General features: G+C 44.5%; 2 protein-coding genes across 2 annotated transcripts in view; both read right to left on the reverse strand.

The window, feature by feature from the left end:
• The window catches only part of tmem39a (transmembrane protein 39A), a 21,535-nt gene extending 18,297 nt beyond the window's left edge, over positions 1-3,238 (reverse strand). The window contains exon 1 of the mRNA XM_084401923.1: positions 2,894-3,238. The gene's annotated coding sequence lies outside the window, so the exon portion shown is untranslated. The remainder of the gene's footprint in view (positions 1-2,893) is intronic.
• On the reverse strand, positions 3,202-13,124 carry ildr1a (immunoglobulin-like domain containing receptor 1a). Its single transcript, XM_084401922.1, has 8 exons — positions 12,848-13,124; positions 11,262-11,432; positions 10,878-11,027; positions 8,885-9,004; positions 8,136-8,282; positions 7,898-8,026; positions 5,583-6,265; positions 3,202-4,209 (listed from the first exon to the last, which is right to left on the reverse strand). Exons 1-8 carry the CDS (start codon positions 12,888-12,890, stop codon positions 4,171-4,173), a joined length of 1,482 nt encoding a protein of 493 aa, XP_084258048.1. The 5' UTR covers positions 12,891-13,124; the 3' UTR covers positions 3,202-4,170.
• Positions 13,125-16,871: the final 3,747 nt, after the last annotated feature.

Consider the following 16,871-nt stretch of genomic DNA (forward strand, 5'->3'; position numbering starts at 1 on the left):
ACTATTGACTAAACTAGCATTACAACCAGACTAACTCATCAACTTCACTTACAACCAGACTAATGACTAAACTAGCATTACAACCAGACTAACTCATCAACTACACTTACAACCAGACTAATGACTAAACTAGCATTACAACCAGACTAACTCATCAACTACACTTACAACCAGACTAACTCAACTACACTTACAACCAGACTAACTCATCAACTACACTTAACCAGACTAATGACTAAACTAGCATTACAACCAGACTAACTCATCAACTACACTTACAACCAGACTAATGACTAAACTAGCATTACAACCAGACTAACTCATCAACTACACTTACAACCAGACTAATGACTAAACTAGCATTACAACCAGACTAACTCATCAACTACACTTACAACCAGACTAATGACTAAACTAGCATTACAACCAGACTAACTCATCAACTACACTTACAACCAGACTAACTCAACTACACTTACAACCAGACTAACTCATCAACTACACTTAACCAGACTAATGACTAAACTTTAGCATTACAACCAGACTAACTCATCAACTACACTTACAAACAGACTAATGACTAAACTAGCATTACAACCAGACTAACTCATCAACTACACTTACAACCAGACTAACTCAACTACACTTACAACCAGACTAACTCATCAACTACACTTAACCAGACTAATGACTAAACTTTAGCATTACAACCAGACTAACTCATCAACTACATTTACAACCAGACTAATGACTAAACTAGCATTACAACCAGACTAACTCATCAACTACACTTACAACCAGACTAACTCATCAACTACACTTAACTAGACTAATGACTAAACTTTAGCATTACAACCAGACTAACTCATCAACTACCTTACAACCAGACTAATGACTAAACTTTAGCATTACAACCAGACTAACTCATCAACTACATTTACAACCAGACTAATGACTAAACTAGCATTACAACCAGACTAACTCAACTACACTTACAACCAGACTAACTCATCAACTACACTTAACCAGACTAATGACTAAACTTTAGCATTACAACCAGACTAACTCATCAACTACACTTACAACCAGACTAACTCATCAACTACACTTAACTAGACTAATGACTAAACTTTAGCATTACAACCAGACTAACTCATCAACTACACTTACAACCAGACTAACTCATCAACTACACTTAACCAGACTAACTCATCAACTACATATACAACCAGTAGTGCTGGGCGGTGTACCGGTTCATACCGAATACCGGTGTTCATTTTTGTTATGATATGAATTTTTAAAATACCGCAATACCGATGTATGTCGCTTTAATAATGATCGGAAGGCGGCGCGACACTGTTTGAGAGGGTCCTTTTTCTCTGTTGCACTGTAGTGATGCACGTGTAAGCGTGACTTTGAAGATGGAGAGGTTAAACTATAATTGATAGCTGTCAAATTATATTACAGTGTTTCCCATACATTGGTTCACAATATCAACACAGCCTTTTGGAAAATCTATTTGTGGTTGGCATTGACATCGTTGAATAACCATGAGAACTGCACGTTTCAAAATCAAAACGCGGCGCTTTGTGTTTTTATATGAATGTATCTGAAGTGAACTGACGGTCTTTAGAAAAGTTTCTTTGTTATTACGATTGAATCTTTCTTTATCTTTCCTGATAAAGCAGCGTTTATGAGCGTTGCTGCTTTGTGTACAGCCGTTACCGGGGAAACCGCTATTTCTGCCGCTCCTACAGCGCCTCCTGCTGGCACCTCTTTATAAACAGCCTTGCAAACCTGTAATAATACTAGTGTGGATTTTTTTTCAACAATATTCACTCATGACAGTAAAATAGGGCATTCTAAGTCAATCTACTGCAGTATTTCCTCTCTCACTCAGTGAAAAATGTGTTTTACACCCAGTCATGCTTGGAAAAAAAGAAATAGGTGATATACCGTGATACCGGTATAATTTAGAAAAATACCGTGATGTGGATTTTTGGTCATACATACCGCCCAGCACTAACAACCAGACTAACTCTTCAACTACATTTACAACCAGACTAACTCATCAACTACACTTACAACCAGACTAACTCATCAACTACACTTAACCAGACTAATGACTAAACTTCAGCATTACAACCAGACTAACTCATCAACTATACTCATAACCAGACTAACTCATCAACTACACTTACAACCATACTAATGACTAAACTAGCATTACAACCAGACTAACTCATCAACTAGGCCTACACTTACAAGATTAACTCATCAACTACACTTACAACCAGACTAACTCATCAACTACACTTAACTAGACTAATGACTAAACTTTAGCATTACAACCAGACTAACTCATCAACTACCTTACAACCAGACTAACTCTTCAACTACATTTACAACCAGACTAACTCATCAACTACCTTACAACCAGACTAACTCTTCAACTACATTTACAACCAGACTAACTCATCAACTACACTTAACCAGACTAATGACTAAACTTTAGCATTACAACCAGACTAACTCTTCAACTAGCCTACACTTACAAGATTAACTCATCAACTACACTCATAACCATACTAACTCATCAACTACACTTACAACCAGACAATCGGCAGAACCAAAGTCACCGACAGACTAACAATATCAACTAACTAAATAACACATGAACTAACACACACACACACACACACACACACACACACACACACACACTTTAAACTCAAACAGGAAATAAACAGAATCATTGGTCTGCAGCTGGTAACTGAACTATAACCCTAACTGAACTATATATTGAGCTAATGTTCCTTACTGTAAATGTTGACTGAATGCATGATTAACAACATTAACATTAACATTAATGAATAATTAAAGCAGCACTTACCGCACACCAATCATGAGCGCAGACATCAGTCACCTAAACTCTGTAACAACCACATTTGCTTCTCTCTCTCTCTGAAATAATGATACAGTGTAAAGTTTCTGACAGACAATGTGGATATTGTGTTTCGCGTGTGTTGTTGCAGTCGCTGCTTTGTATTAACGGCCTTAAAATGCAAAACACAAAGTTGCAGAAGTTCCTCGCGCAGTTACAGACCGACGTGGCAAACCGACGCTGCGTCACATGACGCCATCAGCCCCGCGACGCGTCTCTGGTGCGCACTGCGCAGGCGCCGCACACACACGCAGTACACGCTGGGAACAGATGTAGTACTAAAACAATACATGTAACATTTAAATATTGTATTGCTAACTTCTAGCTTTTAGTTTGCTTTGTGAAACTGCCTTGCAAACATTCTTACTTTGGCAATGTGAGACAAATATTGTTGCTGTTCAAAGATGAAACATGAAGGGATTTGTTGTGATGAGACTGTGATTGCTAATATTAGCCTGAGAAACACAGATGTACTCAAACATGTCGGCATATGCTGCTGTTTTCGCAGATTTATTTATGCAAGTGGAAAAGGAAGAATTCTGTCCACATAAGATGCATGACGTAAAGAAACAAAACATTAATAGACAGTCCTTCATATATGAACAACAGAACATGTACAAGTCTTTAATCATTACAGAGGCGATTCACATATTCAGATGAAGTTGATATAAAGGCAAGACTGAAAAATCATTCTGATTTTGAACTTTAGATGCAGTAACAAGTTCCATAAAAACATTATTTACAAAAGGCTAAAGAACCGCTTGACCTGAGCATGCTCAATAAAACATAAATACACACTTCTGAATAAGTTATTCCTGGGCCAGAGAGTTGCAATTACAAATCACAATGAATAACTTATTACAGACATAATAATGAGCATTTCAAAGTCTCATACACAATTCTTGTGTTATATTGCATTATATCTCTGTGCTGTAAATGCAGTGGATGCTTAAAAAACTTCAATATATTAATAAATATATTGACACAAAAGATGTGATATTTACACAGATAAATCCTCAAACCCAAGAAACGTCACGTCATACACATTCACTAGAAGAGGATATTCATTCATATTCACATTCAAGTGTATAAATTGCTCTGCACAAAAATATAAAACAAAAAAATCCATGATCTATCTTCAAAGTACCACATCCTTCAAATAAGTTCAGTAAAAGCACTTTTCTTAGTTCTGTGTTCATGAGCACAGAAGCTTCAGATGCTGGTGTTCAGATGACGATGCTGGTGCCGCTGAGAGAGCTCTTATCCTGCAGAGGAAGAGGAGAGCGAAGATTAACACAAGATCAACAACCACCACTGAACGCCAGACGATGATCCGGATCTGTGAGGATGTGAAGGTGCAGACGAGTCCGAACCCAACGTCACAGAGCAGAATACAGAAACGAGTTCACCTAAAACCCATCGGTTAAGCTGGTAAATGAACAGGACTGCAGTATTTGCACTGGAGCTCCATGAGCTAAACCTGATGATCATGTTCTGAGAAGATAATGATCTTCAGTGAAAGAACAACATCTGAGCGTCTGTACACACAGTGAAGAGGACCTATTATAACCCTTTTACACAGTGTAATATAAGTCTTAAGTGACTTCAGAATCTCTCTGAAGTTTCAGCTGAAAATGCACCAGAGATCAGTTATTAAATCATGCCCCTTTTTGGGTGGAAGCAATTGCACGCTGTTTTCGTGTGTGTGTGTGTGTGTGTGTGTGTGTGTGTCTTTAAATGCAAATGAGCTGCTGCTCGCTGCCAAATGAAATAAACATGAGTGTGTACGCTCACTCAGGGGAGGAGCTATGCTAATAGGGCAGCAGTCATGGGCGGGGCCTGTTACACTGATGTCAACATGTATGGAAAACACAAATGACTCATTTTGGGACACTGTCCACACACACATTTATCTTCTAACACCATGTAAAAGTGAATTCTGCATAATAGGTCCCATTTCAGATTTAAACGAGAGAGAATTAATCTTATTAATCTTATCTCCAATGTTTGATGTGATTGCGATTGCAGACGTTTGAATCGACACACCGTTTAATGTTGTGACTAGCACTGGGACAATAAATCGATGCATCGCGATTCGTGGATCGATTCCAATATTTTCCAAATGCATCGCCATTCGATTCGAATCGATGCTGAGCTTAGTTTTTAACAGCAGATGGCGCTATAGGCTAGTTTTTAACTGCACACTTACATGCTCACGAAGAAGAGCGCTCGTGCGTTCGGCTGAGTCTGAGAATGTACTTGTCTTGCACCTCAGAATGTTTTTATGTTGCAAGATTAATGTAAACAGCTCACTGCAAACACCCTTTTAATTCGCTTCAACCTTTTCTAACTTCATGAATGATTATTTTATAGAAGGTTCAAGCGGAAGCAAGCAGAGAACGGCTGTTTCTAAAGCATGCAGTTCCATCTGCTGTTAGAAAACTAAGCTCAGAATCGATTCGAGAGAGAATTGTGATGCATTCGAAAAAAATCTCAGAATCGATCCGGAATCATTTCTCGATTCATGATGCATCAATTTATTATCCCAGCCCTAGTTGTGACGGCAGGAGAATGACAGTTTTAAAGAAGAAATTGGTGTTAGTGAACGCGTGAGCCGATCAGTAGTTCAGACTCTTACAGAGAAGCGCTCCGGCCGCTTGTTCGGCTTCTTCCCGGGCTCGTACTCGCTGTAGGTGGGAGGATGATCGGACCATCCGGATCCGCGAGCTCCTCGTGTTCCTCCGCGTCTGCTAGCTTCCTCATTAGCGGAGCTCCAGGAGCCGCGGCGGGGCGGAGGAGAGTAATCATCACGGCGGGCCGGGCCTCTGCGCTCCGCGGCCAGCAGATCGTCCCGGGATCGGGAGCGAGGGCGGGATCCTCCAGACCGGCTCCGGCTGTCCAGCACATCCTCCTGGCTGTAGCTGCGTGGGATTAGCGGGCGAGGGTAGCGGCGCTCATCGCGCGGTGGGACGCCGTACGCAGACGAGCCGCTGGAGTGTGACCTGGCTCCTCGTGATCCGGGCAGGAGCCTGCGTGATGCGGGGCCGTCATCCAGGCCAGAGAGCATGCTGGGAGGCCCGGCGGAGAAGGGCACCCGCTGCGGGACGTGTTGGGGAGGGGGGGGCATGAGCTGGGGCTGTAGAGGGCTGTTCATATCCATGCCGCGCACCTGACTCTCCAGGTACTCCAGCACCTGGTTGTTCCCGTGAACGCTGCCATTGCCGTGCATGCTGGGAGGAGGCATGTGACCCGGCATGTGACCCGGCATCTGCAGATGCGGAGGCGGCAGCGGAACCGGCGTCATGTGACCCTTCTGTGACCCTGAAGTGGGAAAACAGAGAGACTCAGAACACAAATACACAGCAGCCCTTATGTCACATTAAAAAAACATGTCTGAATGCATAGAAGCAAAATATGAAAAGAAGCTGCAAATTAGCTTAAATGAGCTTTTGAAAATATATTAAATAATAAAACACACACTGAATACAATGCCCTTATAAAGCCTACTGCATCATATTTGATGCACAGTTTCTAACGCCTCTGAATGATGAATAACGAGCACCTGACTGGGACTGACCCCGACTCCGCGAGCACCTGACTGGGACTGACCCCGACTCCGCGAGCACCTGACTGCGACTGACCCCGACTCCGCGAGCACCTGACTGGGACTGACCCCGACTCTGTGAGCACTTGACCCGGGACTGACCCCGACTCCGTGAGCACCTGACTGCGACTGACCCCGAATCCGCGAGCACCTGACTGCGACTGACCCCGACTCTGTGAGCACTTGACCCGGGACTGACCCCGACTCCGTGAGCACCTGACTGCGACTGACCCCGACTCCGCGAGCACCTGACTGGGACTGACCCCGACTCCGCGAGCACCTGACTGCGACTGACCCCGACTCCGCGAGCACCTGACTGCGACTGACCCCGACTCCGCGAGCACCTGACTGCGACTGACCCCGACTCCGCGAGCACCTGACTGGGACTGACCCCGACTCCGCGAGCACCTGACTGGGACTGACCCCGACTCCGCAAGCACCTGACTGCGACTGACCCCGAATCCGCGAGCACCTAACTGCGACTGACCCCGACTCCGTGAGCACTTGACCGGGACTGACCCCGACTCCGTGAGCACCTGACTGCGACTGACCCCGACTCCGCGAGCACTTGACCGGGACTGACCCCGAATCCGCGAGCACCTGACTGCGACTGACCCAGACTCCGCGAGCACCTGACTGGGACTGACCCCGACTCCGCGAGCACCTGACCGGGACTGACCCCGACTCCGCAAGCACTTGACCGGGACTGACCCCGACTCTGTGAGCACCTGACTGCGACTGATCCCGAATCCGCGAGCACCTGACTGCGACTGACCCCGACTCCGTGAGCACTTGACCGGGACTGACCCTGACTCCGTGAGCACCTGACTGCGACTGATCCTGAATCCGCGAGCACCTGACCGCGACTGACCCCGACTCCGCGAGCACTTGACCGGGACTGACCCCGACTCCGCGAGCACCTGACCGCGACTGACCCCGACTCCGCGAGCACCTGACCGCGACTGACCCCGACTCCGCGAGCACCTGACCGGGACTGACCCCGACTCCGTGAGCACCTGACTGCGACTGATCCCGAATCCGCGAGCACCTGACCGGGACTGACCCCGACTCCGCGAGCACTTGACCGCGACTGACCCTGACTCCGCGAGCACCTGACCGCGACTGACCCCGACTCTGCGAGCACCTGACCGGGACTGACCCCGACTCCGTGAGCACCTGCCTGTGACTGACCCCGACTCCGCGAGCACCTGACCCGGACTGACCCCGACTCCGCGAGCACCTGACCGGGACTGACCCCGACTCTGCGAGCACCTGACCGGGACTGACCCCGACTCCGTGAGGATGGACTGGGACTGACCCCGACTCCGTGAGGATGGACTGGGACTGACCTGCGTACAGCATGGGGTTCATCTGGTAGCTGGAGCTGTGGTTGCTCATGGGAGCGTAGAGCGGCTGTCCGTTCAGCCACGGCGTCATGGCCTTCTGTGCCTCCTTCATCAGCCGGTGCTGCATCACAGCTGAACACAGGAACACAAACACGGCATTAGGAGTGTGTGTGAGTCTGAGGCAGGTGTGTGTGTGTGTGTGTGTGTGTGTGTGTGTGTGTGTGTGTGTGTGTGTACTAACCCTTCTCGGGGCAGCAGCAGGTCTGAGGGCAGCACGGGCAGCGTACGTAACAGCAGCACTTCTGTGGACAGCACTGACAGCAACACACACACAGCAGGAGGACGAGCATCAGCACTCCAATCACGATGAAGAGCACCGTCAGCCAGTCTAACAACACACACACAGCAGGAGGATCAGCATCAGCCAGTCTAACAACACACACGTCTTCACACTGCAGATCATGTCTCTCGTAACACAAGCTCAAGGATTCGATTCTCAGTCAACGCATCAACTGATCAAATCTAGACCTTCAATGCAATTTAAAGGAGTAGTTCACTTCACTTCACTCCTGATAATTTACTCACCCCAACGTCATCCAAGATATTCATGACTTTCTCTCTTCAGTTGAAAAGAAATTGAGGTTGAGGAACATTCCAGGATGTTTCTCCATATAGTGAGTAATTTGCCTGGCTCTACGCAACTTGCGTAGTGTGTGTGTATAGGCCTGATCGGCTCTGAGTGGACATTTATTATTCAGAAATTATCAGGACATTTTAATTCTGAAGTGAACTACTCCTTTAAGCCGCTTTGGATAAAAGCATCTGCCAAATGATGATTCATTCATCACTGTTACTCATATGCTGAAATACAGTATCAGTTTGCTGCTGTTTTGAATGAATTTCAAAGGTTTTTAATATGTTGCTTATAATGAGACTGTAAGGCTTTTTCTTCTCCTGTGTTTAACTCTTGTGTTAGTAATCGGGACTTACGGTACACGATCAGCTTCATCTCTTTGTCTGAATCTCCGATCGTGTCTCCAGGCGCATCCACAGAGCAAAAATACATCCCGTTATCCCACCACATCACCTCATTGATGACCAGATCCGCCTCTGATCAACACAAACACAGAGAAAATATCTGGATTACGATAACCATTAGGGAAAAACAACAAACTGATTAGTCCGGTCCCTTTAAAGTAGCTTCCTAATGATATCTCCCAAGGGTAGCATGTACAGAGTGTGTGTGTGTGTGTGTGTGTGTGTGTGTGTGTGTGTCATGTACAGCGTGAACAGCAGCGGTCCTAGCACTGAGCCTTGTGGTACGCCATACTGAACTTATGATCGATGAGACATCTCTTTGTTTACTGCTACAAACTGATAACGGTCAGTAGTGAAAGAAAATATAAATTTGTTGAACTTGAGATGGAACTGGATAATATTCTGAATGTTCTGATCCAATCTGACCTCTGACCTGTAATGCCTGAATCACTATCACACACTGTTCGCTCGTTGGCCAGAGGAGAACTGAGACTGAGTCTGGTTTTCTCCATTCTGTCACTGATGGAGTTTTGGTTTGTCGCCTTTTTTCACCTTTGTTGCCATTGGCTTGGCTTGCTTAGTTGGGGACATTTAATTTAACATTTAATTTAATATTCAACAATATTATTGATCTCCTGCATTGACACCATTATATGAGAACTGAATTGCTTTCTCCAAAGCGCCTATATCTATATAAATGAACTAAATTAGTAACTTTTTTACAACAGAAAGGAAGCATCACTGGACTGTGACGCTATTTTCTTCTAGAAACAAACTTTGTTGCATTATTTTCCTGTTATCTCTGTAAAGCTGCTTTGAAACACTCTGTACTGTAAAAAGTGCTGTATAAATAAAAGTGACTTGACTTGAGGGGTGATTCTGGACTCCACTGCTGCTTCAGTGTATATCTAATGAGGGATTATAATCAAGGTATTAAGCAATATTTTTCCTTCTAAATATCACGAGTTGAATGGCTCCTCTAGGCTTGTGAGATTTCACTTAGTTCTAGAAGTTCCCAGTGTGATCACTGAAATGCTCTTCTCATGTATTCTCTAATGTCTGTATGAATGACGGAGAGGAGACTGAGGGCCCGGCTCTAATGCCAGGAATGCAGTGACAGTGCTCGCTCATTTAGTCCGGCTTCCAGAGATGACATATGGACTTCTTCAACATGTGTCAATATACACATCTGTTCTTCTGGGGTAGCCTGACAGCTGCGGTCACAGGGGTCATTGATGTCTATAGTTTAAGGGACCATTTCGTAGCTAAAGCTTTACTTTACTGCGTTAGATTAAAGTGTCCTCTCCGTGAGAGAAAGAACGTATTATCTTGATGTTTTGAGACGACTCTCCTGTTTATAGTTAGAGCCTGACCAAATCCAACCTTGAAGAAGCCATGTGTGTGTGTGTGAGTGTGTGTGTGTGTTATAGGAGATTGACTGAGTTGTTGTTCTGGACATGTTGGCGCTCAGCAACCCAAATCTGCGACCTGGAAGGTCATGACGTGCCTCACTTCAGGGTCCGAGTGTCAGTCGCCTAGTCCATGGAGATATGCTTCAGTCTATCTGTATATGTTTATCTATTTCTTAGCCAATCAGAACCATTCAACCTGAAGGACGTAGCTTAGACCCTGGTGAAGGGTATAACTGCTGTGTGTGTGTGTGTGTGTGTGTGTGTGTGTGTGGTGAAGGGTATAACTGCTGTGTGTGTGTGTGTGTGTGTGTGTGTGTGTGGTGAAGGGTATACACACACACACTGATCTCTGTAACTGTAAACGGGGCGGCCTACGAACTCCGCGAGTCTTGAAGCTGAACTTCTGCTGATGAAACTGCGAACTATCTTCAGTTCAACTTTTCTTCAGACTCCGGGTCTTTATTCATCGTATCTGGTTCTGGGTCTTTGACTGTAAATCTCCTTACACGTTTCTCGTATCTTCATCAACTCACTGTTCTGAATGTAGACTTTGCGGTCTCTGTACTCGGAGCCCAGCACCGCCTCGCCGGAGCCCAGTTTCTGAGCCACGGTTCGGATGGTGCGCTGAGAGTCCACGCAGTCGTTGGCAGGATCTTGACCCATCTGAAGGGCAGACTGGTACCCTGCAGAACACACACACACACACACACACACACACACACACACACAGGTTAGACAGCGCTGGACGGGTTCTGCTGATCTGATTTGGAACATTCACTCCAGAACATGTTTGACTGCTTCTACTCGGCTCAGATCTGCACACACTGATCCACTCATTCACGCTCACGACAGTGAAGCATCGAGCGTACAGGAGCGTCTCCCGCACTGAGGTCACAGAGAGAGGAATGATGGATTACCTGTGGAGTAATAGTCCAGAACAGGGTCTCTGCAGAAGGACTTGAACTTCCAGGTGACCAACACATTCTGAGCCGGCGCGGAGGTGGAGTAATCACAGAGTAAAGTGACCGAAGCAAAGAGAGTCGTGCGCTTCTCCAACGCAGAGAGAGTGACCTGGATACACACGATCCCTGAAGAGAGGAAGAGAACGTCTGCTTTATACGGCACAGATCGAGTCACAGCAGCGTCAGTGATAAACAGGAGGACTTCATCTAATATGAGACACATTCAGATATTAATTTCTTTTAAAAAGAAAGTGTGTGTGTGTGTAAGAGTGTGTGAGAGAGAGAGAGAGACAGAGAGTGGATACCAATATCCAATATAGAGCCAATACCCTCTACTAATACATGTTGAGAAACGAGCCATCAAATTTTGGAAACATCTAAAGATGAGTGACCCCAACTCTTATCATTATAAAGCCATGAACCATGAACCATGAAATGAACCCTGAGAAGAGCCCGCTCATTCAGCTGGTCCTGAGGCTCCACACACAGACTAACACCACTAACACTAACCAGCCTCAGGACACTGACACCCTCATCCACACAATCCGGCCCAACCACATTATAAAAGCTCAGCGAGAGCATTACCTGACCTACTGGACTGAAACAACAGGAAAACAGAGTAAACTAGAATGTTATTTGGCCCTAAATAGAGACCACACAACCGCAGACACACACACACACACACACACACACACACACACACACACACACAAAACAAACTCTTATTTTTATTTATTATTTTTATTTAATTGAATTATTATTATTATTATTATTTTCTGTACTAAATGTTCAAAATCATTTTCTATACTGTTTTGATGCTTTGGCAATACAAATGTATTTTTGTCATGCCGATAAAGCTTTATTGATTTTAATTTAATTGAACTGAATTGAGTGTAGAGAGAGAGAGAGAGAGACAGACAGAGCGAGAGAGAGAGAGAGAGAGAGAGAGAGAGAGAGAGAGAGAGAGAGAGAGAGAGAGAGAGAGAGAGAGAGAGAGAGAGAGACAGACAGAGCGAGAGAGAGAGAGAGAGAGAGAGAGAGAGAGAGATAAACAGAAACACAGAAGCTGCCTAACCTGTAAAACTGGAAATGACACAAAGAGCAGGAAATTCTTCACTGGTTTCAAACAAATTGAGTTTCAGTGTCAGTAAAGAGAAATACTCAGCTAAATATTCCTGAAAACTTCGATAAATATACTTGTTTATTTATTTATGTTTTCATTTTTATTTTCACTAAATGCCATACTTTCTTCTTCTTGAGTGCTTTAAGTAGTTTTAAAATCTACATCCCGTCATTCTTTCAATGTTTGTGCATTTTAATGGGATCGATGTCAACAACCAGTGATCACGTGACCGAAACGGACGCGCTCAACAGGTGAAACACAGTTACCTGTTCCTCTGACCAACCTTCACAATATCACTGCATTATTCTGCATTATAAATAAGCAGGTAGGTAGGTAGGTGTGTGTGTGTGTGTGTGTGTGTGTGTGTGTGTGTGTGTGTGTGTGTGTGTGTGTGTGTGTGTGTGTGTGTGTGTCTCACCTGAGCTCAGGGCACTCAGCAGCAGCAGAGATACGATCATCATGATGTTCAGATGAAACTCCAGTAAACGCGAACCGAAACCAGCGCGAGTGTTAATGCGATCAGAGTCACGGATCAAACCCGCATTTTATCCCAAAAGCCGCTTTAACTTGTAGTTGTGTTCCTCTCAGAGACCGGCTTGTGATTCCCCTGCTCTGCTCTTCCTCCGCCTCATCATCATCATCATCATCATCATCATCGCTCCACCCCAAACACAGGTGCGTCATATGACGCGCGCGCGCACAGGTGTCTGCGCACAGGTAACAACCAGCCGACGAAACTGCCAAATAAACATTAGGAACTGCATATTTCTATTACTATTTCTGCAATAAAAACATGTGGGAAAAGTAGTACGAGTAGTATACTAGTAGGCGGTTCCGAATTTATGAAACAAAATATTCATCCAATGAAGTTTCCTCACTGTAACATGCGCCTTAAGAAGGACATGTTATACTTTTTAATATGTAAGAGTCTGAAATGATCTGAGAGAGAGCTGCTCCTTAAACTGGGCAAGAAATGAACATTACAAAATTAACACTAAAATCACTTGTTTTTCTGACTGTTCAGCAGCGGATGAAGTTTCATTTTACTGAAGAATTAAACATTCACAGAAGTTCGTTTATGAATCATGTTTCTGAGACTGACATGATCTGTTTGATACTCGACAAAACACTCTTTCATCGTGAAGAAAACTGCTTTTGAAAGAGAAACTCAGTTCTTGCCAACTCACATCATCAAACCCGACAGGAATCAGATCTGGAGGAGAAGTTTAAGGAAAAAGGCTTTCACACCGAATGCAAGAATGGCCGCTAACACACACCGTTCTAACAGAAAACTCTAAGTTCTTTAAACGCAAACTTAAAAAACGCGAGCCTGTGAGAAGCTGATGGCGCACATGCGCATTACGAGCTCAGTGTATAGCAGAGGTGGGTAACGAAGTATGCCTACATTTACTTTAATGTTTTTTTGGTAATATTGTACTTTTAAGAGTAGATTTAAATGTGGGTAGCCTACTTTTACTTTAACTCGTGTACATTTCTAATAAAAAAACTGTACTTTTACTTCGTTATGTTGAGCGACGTTCCTCTCGTTACTTTATTACACATGTTGTTAAATGCGTAGTTTATACCAAGCGCGCTGTATCTCTGGGCATGATCGATGCTCAATTCACAAATGAATCACTCTTTTGAGTCGATTCTGTTCAAAGACTTCATCAAACAAGCTGGCAGATCTGTCTAAATCGGTTCGCGAATCAGTTTGAATGATCTGTTCGGTTCCTGCACACACTGAATCGTCTGAAGCGCTTTCAATGCACACTCGACTCGAGTCGTAACAGGAAGATTTAAGAACATTATGGCCCGGTTTCACAGACAGGGCTTAGACTAAGCCAGGATTAGACCATAGATCAATTAGGACATTTAAGTAATTTTTATAAACATGCTTAGAAAAAAAACATTACCGATGTGCATCTTAAAACTAAAAAGGCACTGATATATTTTTAAGATCAGTCAGTGCAAGTTTATTTCAGTGGAAACAGCTCAGACTTACATTTTAGTCTAGGACTAGTCTTAAGCCCTGTCTGTGAAACCAGGGGCAAGAGCGTTAGATGAAGTCGACCTACAGTACAGTCAGTGAAAGCAAATCTGCAAATGCATCATATTTTTCTAAAGGACAGGCAATGATTTTCTTGCTACAGATGGCAGAAATAAGATGGCAGTCTCTTCTGTTTTTGTTGCAAAGATATATGTATCGTATATGTATATCGTTGTCGTCGCGCCCAGGCGCAGGTCCTTCATCAGATCTGGAGTGTGTGTGTGTGTGTGTGTGTGTGTGTGTGTGTGTGTGTGTGTGTGTGTCCAGGCGCAGGTCCTTCATCAGATCTGGAGTGTGTGTGTGTGTGTGTCCAGGCGCAGGTCCTTCATCAGATATGGATACGGCCTGGATCCGGCGGACGTGAAAGTATCCTAATAGTATGTTAATATCAACATAATATACAAACGCTATTATATGCTCTAGTTGCTGCTTGTTGGTGGTGTTAGTAAATGTGTTTTCTATGATTAGAGTCAGTGAGTCACCAGCAGATGGCGCCAGAGTCTCAGTGATGATCAGTCACATGATGCTCACTGCAGTCAGTGGGCGGGGCTTAACCTCAGGTTAGGGTGTGGCTGGACCTTAAAGATCCAGAGAGGGGGATCTGGAGGTCAAGCTCCTCCCACTAACCCTGCAGTGACCTCTGACCCTCAGATGAGTGGAGCGGTTCGTGACGCCTGGAGCTTCAGTGTCAGTCTATTCAAGTTAATAGTGTCAGTCGACAGACACAAGCTTGACACGTGAGTGGAAAAATATCCTTCAGTCTGTCAGTAATCTCACAGAGCATCAGAGCAGGTGTGATGTTAACTGTAACACACACACACACACACACACACACACACACGAGGCTGTGAGGGATAGAAGCACAGACTGTCTGAATGTCTTGTAGGCCTATTTTTTTTTTTCCACAGGAAATGTTTTGTAAAGATGACATTTAAATGTTTTGTTGGCAGAGCAAAGGCCTGGAAAGGTCAAAGTTGAACTGACTTGCAGAAAATCATCTCATTCTCTCCACATCAGGGAAAACTGGAGAACACACACACACACACACACACACACACACACACACACACACACACACACACACACTTAAGGACGGGGATCTCGCGCGTCCACAGCCTCTCAGCGGACAGACTGAATTAGCTCACTGTCATGCCACTCAGGAACATCCTCATGTGTGAAAATGACTCATTAATAAATTATTTTTTTTAGCAGTAGATTCAGAGGGTCTGTGCCGACTGACGGGAACACACTGATATGGGAACACACTGATCCGGGAACACACTGATACGGGAACACACTGATGAAAGTTGAAACTGAAAGTTGTGTGTGAGTGCGTGTGTCTCTGAGAGTGAGTGTGTGAGCATTTGTGTGTGTGAGTGAGTGTGTGGGCGTGTGTGTCTGAGTGCGTGTGTGAGAGAGTGTGAGTGAGTGAGTGTGTGTGTGTGTGAGTGAGTGGGTGTGAGTGAGTGAGTGGGTGTGTGTGTGTGTGTGTGTGTGTGTGTGAGTGTGTGAGTGAGTGAGTGAGTGAGTGTGTGTGTGAGTGAGTGAGTGAGTGAGTGAGTGAGTGAGTGTGTAATGTTTCCATCTCTAAACTGAAGTGTTTGAGAGTGTCATTATTGTCTTAACAATGAACAAAGAGCCTCATGACACACACTTACACGGACACAAACAAACACACACACCACATCGTGTGTAAGAGTCGTAACGCTGTAGCAATAATGTGACGCTCCAGAAACAGAGCAAAACACTGAACAGAATGAGAGTTAGGAGTCAAGTGTTGGTCAGGTCTTTACTAAACGTCATTTGATGATGTATAATAACGTGAGTCTGCATTCAGCTGATACACACACTTAGGCAGAACACAGTAAACATATGAAAACATACAAAATGTAAACAAAGTTGCATAAAAATGATCTTCAATGTAATTATATTAACCATTTCCTCAAGTATTGGGATAAAATAATTTTTAGTTTGATACAGCGATAAAGATAAAGAATAGTGGAGTAATGCAGGCGAACACAGAGCCGTCAGTCTGAGAGTCACTGGCAGCATCTGATGAGGTCATCAGCCGGTGACGTCAGCATCTGATGAGGTCATCAGCCGGTGACGTCACGCGTCACACCGCAGCGCTCGACACCGGACCAAAGAGTATAGAAGCCCAAGAGGCGAAACTCAATAGAACGCTCCATAGCAACAGTTGCCCCCATGACGTGACGGCGCGGCCGCCATTATGGACTGAAAACTGAAGGAAAACGCCGACAAATAATGGGAGTCAATGGCACTGAAAAACTTGACATAACAAAAACGGTAACGCTTTAGATTACAGCCCGGAAAGTACTGCGTAATTAAAATGAAAGTACAGTGTAACTTTCGGTAATTACAGTGTACCTAT

This window comes from Rutilus rutilus (assembly GCF_951802725.1).
Source record: "Rutilus rutilus genome assembly, chromosome: 2".
NCBI classification, from domain to species: Eukaryota; Metazoa; Chordata; class Actinopteri; order Cypriniformes; family Leuciscidae; genus Rutilus; species Rutilus rutilus.

Bases quoted from the DNA above. Each gene is read 5' to 3' on its own strand.
- ildr1a (XM_084401922.1), bottom strand. From the start codon at position 12,890: ATGATGATCGTATCTCTGCTGCTGCTGAGTGCCCTGAGCTCAG. The intron at 11,028-11,261 runs GTAATCCATCAT...TGTGTTCTGCAG, and splicing joins TCTGGACTATTACTCCACAG to GGTACCAGTCTGCCCTTCAG. The intron at 9,005-10,877 runs GTGAGTTGATGA...TGTGTTGATCAG, and splicing joins CAAAGTCTACATTCAGAACA to AGGCGGATCTGGTCATCAAT.